The sequence below is a fragment of the Tenrec ecaudatus genome, chromosome 1, assembly GCF_050624435.1.
Source record: "Tenrec ecaudatus isolate mTenEca1 chromosome 1, mTenEca1.hap1, whole genome shotgun sequence".
Classification (NCBI taxonomy): Eukaryota; Metazoa; Chordata; class Mammalia; order Afrosoricida; family Tenrecidae; genus Tenrec; species Tenrec ecaudatus.
In genome coordinates this window covers 208,845,680-208,850,891 of record NC_134530.1, presented here as the reverse complement: position 1 = coordinate 208,850,891, position 5,212 = coordinate 208,845,680, and the positions used below count along the sequence as shown (strand labels likewise).

General features: G+C 45.4%; 1 protein-coding gene across 1 annotated transcript; it reads left to right on the top strand.

Moving 5' to 3' along the window:
• Window positions 1-1,924: 1,924 nt before the first annotated feature.
• Window positions 1,925-3,099, top strand: LOC142437289 (cell division cycle-associated protein 4-like). The gene has a single exon (XM_075540514.1). It carries the CDS (start codon window positions 2,075-2,077, stop codon window positions 2,795-2,797), a length of 723 nt encoding a protein of 240 aa, XP_075396629.1. The 5' UTR covers window positions 1,925-2,074; the 3' UTR covers window positions 2,798-3,099.
• The last annotated feature ends 2,113 nt before the right edge of the window (window positions 3,100-5,212 follow it).

Below are 5,212 nucleotides of genomic sequence, written 5' to 3'. Positions count from 1 at the left end.
TCATGTAACAACCGATCTTAAAACCTAACCATGTAGATAAGTGAGAAGTGAGAAGTGGGTGTAATGTCTATACTCACTGGGACTTCTCTGGATGTAAGACCTAATTTTAACCTACTTATATGCTCTTATGTGTTGTGTTTCATTGACTGTGTGAACCATAATAAACTGTGGATAACCCTGAGAAAAATGGGAATTCTGGAACACTTCACTGTGCTCATTTGGAACTTGTACATGGATCAGGAGAAAGTTATACGAACATAACAAGGGGATGCTGCCTGATTTTAAATCAGGAAAGGTGTGTGTCAGAGTGTTTTATCTCTCACCATACTTGTTCAATCTGTATGCTAAGAAAATCTTCAGAGAAGCTGGATGATAGGAAGGAGCGTGCGGCATCACGATGGGAGGCAGGCTTACTAACAACCTGTGGTTTGCTGATGAGGCCTCCTTGCTTGCTGAAAAGTGAGGAGGAAATGAAGCATTTGCTGAAGAAGATAAAAGACTGTAGCCTTCGATATGCATTGTAAGGAAGACCAAAGTCCTCACAACTGGACCAATAGAGAAAAGGTTGAAGCTGTCGAGGATTTTGTCTTGCTTGCATCCATAATCTATCCTCATGGAGGCAGTAGTCAAGAGATCAAAAGACATTGTATTAGGTAAATCTGATGCACAAGACCTCTTTAGAGCATTGAGGAGCAAGGATGTTACTTTGAGGACTAAGATGTGCCTGACCCAAGCCATGATATTCTCCATGGCATCACATTCATGTCAAAGTTGGACATTGAGTAAGGAAGGCCATAGAAGAATCAATGTATTTGAATTGTGCCACCTGAGAAGAACATTGAAAGTACCATGAACTGCTCAAAGGACACACAGATCTGTGTTGGAAGAAATCAGGTCAGAGTGATCCTTTGAGGCAAGAATGACAAGACTTTCTTGCAAACTTAGGCATGTTTTCAGGGGAGACCAGTCCCTGGAGAAGGAAATCATATTTGGTAAAGTGGAGGGGCAGTGAACAAGAGGAAGGCCCTGGATGAGATGGATTGGCAGAGCGACTGTGTCAATGCGTTCAGGCATCGGCACACTTGTGAGGATGGCGCAGGACAGTGCACTGTTTTGTTTTGTTGTGCACAGGGTCGCTATGGGTTGGAAGTGACTTGATGTTACCTAACACATGTGCTCTTACCTTTGATTTGTAGTTTCTCTGAAATGTGAAGAAAGCTCCCCTACCTAACCTCTAACAGCCTATGTTCTTACCTTTGATTCTTACCTTCTCTGAAATACGGAATAAGCTTCTCACTCCTTTCTTCAAATCTGTTTGTTCATTTTTTATATTGGTGCATTTCTAACCCAACCCCCACATTATCAAAATTCATGGATATCCATGAAATGATAATTATTTTTTGACAGAACTTTTTGATTAGATCATTATTACCACACTACACATTGGTATATAGATAGTTGGGTCTTTAGTTTCTCTCTTGTTTATTTTTACTCTTGTGTCATTTGACACAATGGGTATGTACTCCATTGCTACGATCATGTGTATTGCAGATTTCTTTCCCTCCAAAACACCTGAAACTGTAGTTTGTACTCTGAGATTCCTAATGCTAATAAAGCAAATCAAACCTTATAGTATATAATCAGCAACATGAGTTCTTAAATCAGGTAAAGTAATATTCAAATTCAAGCCTTGGATGATGTCATACTGAAGAGTGTGTGCTTCGGATGCTACCCTCAGAGAGCTACAGTATGGGAGGGATTCTGTGACAGAGAAGGAGTGGGAGAGAAGACAATTTGTCCTGAACAGCACCCAGGGCATTGTCATTGTAATATGCTAAAAATCAGACATAGGGATTTTTTTTAGTTCAAGAACTTATTTTTAATTTACAATTTGGGGTAAAAAAATGTTTAATGAGGCGGCCTGGGCGGCGGAGCTGCACGGAACGGGGCGGTGCGGGCTGGTGTAGTAAGGTGTTCCTTCCAGGGTTGCTTCGGGTGGGACCTACCCTGCCGGTGATGGGGCTCTGAGTCAGCCACTGTAGCCCCCAACCCCCACCAAGGGGTGCAGGACGAGATGTTTGCCCGGGGACTGAAGAGAAAGTTTCCCGACGGTGAAGAGGAACTGGCCGTCCCCTCATATGCCCTGCAGCGACAGTGCCTACTGGACATGTCCCTGGTGAAGCTGCAGCTGTGCCACATGCTGGCGGAGCCCAACCTCTGCCGCTCTGTCCTCATTGCCAACACTGTGCGGCAGATCCAGGAGGAGATGACCCAGGATGGGGCTTGGCGAGGGATGTCTCCCCCTCACACAGGGCCAGCGCCCCTCGACCGCCTCGCTTCCACAGACATCCTGTGTCGGTCAGAGCGGGAGCAGGACCAGGGTAGGCCTAGCCCCGGTGACGGCCACTTCCCCAAAGGGCCCCATGACTGCCCAGCTCCAGACCTGACCTCTGACCTCGCCTCTGGCCCAGCATCCCCGGCGCCAAGACATGCCCCCAGCAGTGTCTGGGACCTGGACAGCTCTCGGGAAAGCAGGGGGGGCTTCCAGAAGTCACTGGATCAGATCTTTGAGACCCTGGAGAGCCGAAACCCCAGCTCCATGGAGGACCTCTTGGCGGATGTAGACAGCTCCTACTATGGCCTCGATGCCGTGCTGGCTGGCATGACAGGCAGCAGGGCCAGCCCCTGTGACACACTTGAGGGCCTGGCGTCTCCCGCCACCACTCCCCCTGGCCCCGGCTGCAAGGCTGACCTGGGCGAGCTCGACCACATTGTGGAGATCCTTGTAGAGACCTGAGGTGGGTCTGGCCGAGCATGCAGGCCATGTGGGCTCATGGGGGGTCAGCTGCCCCAGCAGTCCTGAGTTTTTGTCTGTGGACTTAGTTTGAGGACGTTCTGGAACAGTTTGTTATTGTCCAGGTGTCCACCATGGTCCCCTCTCCCCCTCTTGGAGTCATCCTCAAACCTTGGTGTCTGGACAGTGGCAACCCGCCCCCCACAAAGGGGCCACACACCCAGCCTCCCTCGTTTAGGTGGATTTCTTCAAAGTAAGTTTATGTGTGGGCAACATTTTGCCTTAAGATATATTTTTTAACTTTTTATACTTGTTATCTCTTTAGATGTTTTCAGCTATTTTCCTAAAAGTATATTTTTTCTATGAGAACACTGTGCTGCTACATTAGTCATATTCACAGCCTTGGCGGTGGCAGTTGGCGGACTTGCTTTTTGAGGTTTGAAGAAGAGAGATTTTACAAACTCTTGCCTCTGCTCTGCCAGCCCAGGGAATGGGCTGAGCCCTGGTCTGGGATCTTCCCAGCCCTGGAGTCAGCCTCCTGTTCTGTGAACTAGGGGAGGGAACTCTGGAGGGGCTTATTTATCCTATTTATATGTAAGCTGCCCCCAGGGATGTCATTCAGATCAAAGCCAAACTTTTGTTTACTTGGGAATCCTGCCTCTGGTCTCTGCCCAGATCTCCCTTCAGGAGGGTCCAGCCAGTCCTGCCTACACTACTGGCCCTGGTCTGAGGGTGCCCCTGCCTGCCATTAAGGACTGGTGCGCAATGACAGGGCAGGATGCCCTGCGCCAGGCCTATGTCCCCTGGTAGTCAAAATGCCCAGGTTTCCTGTATCAAACTGGTGCTGGAATACAACTTCAGATTAAAGTTAAGTCCAAAAAAAAAAAATGTTTAATGAAATAAGGTAACCCTACATCATTCTAAGCCATATTTGGCAATTGAAAAAATAGAATAGCCTCCCTTCATTTTTCTAGATAATGTAGAATTGGCTATATTAATTGTAATCATGGATTTCTGAATGAAGTACTTTTAAAATAAAGTAAAATATTCTCAACTCCATTCATAAGAGAAATACCAATCAAAACTATACTGAGATTAAATTTTGACCTCTCAGATTGATTACTAAATTTAAAAAGCTAGGTAGTGACATAATGACTTTACTTCAGTTTTACTCCTCATCTTAGGGTGAGGCGTTCACTGGACCAAGGAGTTGTGCACAAGCTCTCCACTCCTACTCTAGACCACATTTTATGAACCAAATACTCTGGAATTCCCTTTTCAAAGGAATTTGGGTTTAATCCCTAAGAGTGAATGAGCTTCTTCTTTGGATTCATTCATGTGCATGAGCAAGGGCATGCCATTTTTCTGGAAGGGGTAGGTTGTCAACACATCATAGACCTAGGGCTGGGTTGTCTTTTGTGTACAAGAGGTCCCTTGCAATGTGGGGTGGACCTAGGTGGCTGGGGTCGGGGAGAGAAAGGAGGTAGGGCATGGTGCTGGTCCTTTCATTTATAATCTGACTCTAGTTCTTGTAAATGTTACAGGGGTTGTATGAGTGTTCACATCTCTGGAATACTCAGGAGTCATTGCCGTTTCTACTGCGCCACACATTTTACTTTCCCTCACAAATTTTCATCTTTTAAGTGGCTTTTATTACATCTTATCTTGTGCAGTGTGAAAAAAAGAACAAAAGGTTGCCAGGCAAAGCTCTAAAATGTGCTGAAAATTCAGGCAGGCAGATAATAGAAATGCTTCATGCTGCTGGAAAACAGCTGGTGGGAAGCGGTGGCAACCCTGGTTAAGCGGAGAGGGAGCATGATGAGCTTGACCTTGTTACTGTCAGTTGGGAACATGGGACCAGTGTTGAAAGACCTACGATTTTTTTTTTCTAAATGGGAAAAGGTCCTGAGAGTTGTTGATATTTCGTAAATTAAAAATGTTAATTTAAAATATTCAAATTATAGCTGGTGAGACAAAGGCATCGTTCATGGCTGTCAATTTTCAACCTGTGCTCTAAAACCTTTAGTCATGGAAGCAGAATACTATGTTACTGAGTTATACCTGGTATTTAAATATTATTTTGTTGCAGAATAAAGAAGCATATATTACCAGAAACCTTTCACGAATGAATGCACACTTATAAAAGTGTGTGGGAGAAAGAAAGGGGCTCTCTATGGGCATAAACAGCCGCAGCCTGGGAAGACCACAGGGGCAGTGCTAGCCTGCCCTATAGGGTTGCTATGAGTCAGCATTGACTCGAGGACACTGAGTGATGGTAGAGTGTGTTTGGTAGCATAAGAAACATGAAAATAGCTCGATGATAAACTAACATGGATCTGTTTTTGCAATTTCAATAATAACTGGGTGTATTCTAGGGGTTTGCGATCAAAGATGTTATCTGAAGTTGTTATTAAAAGG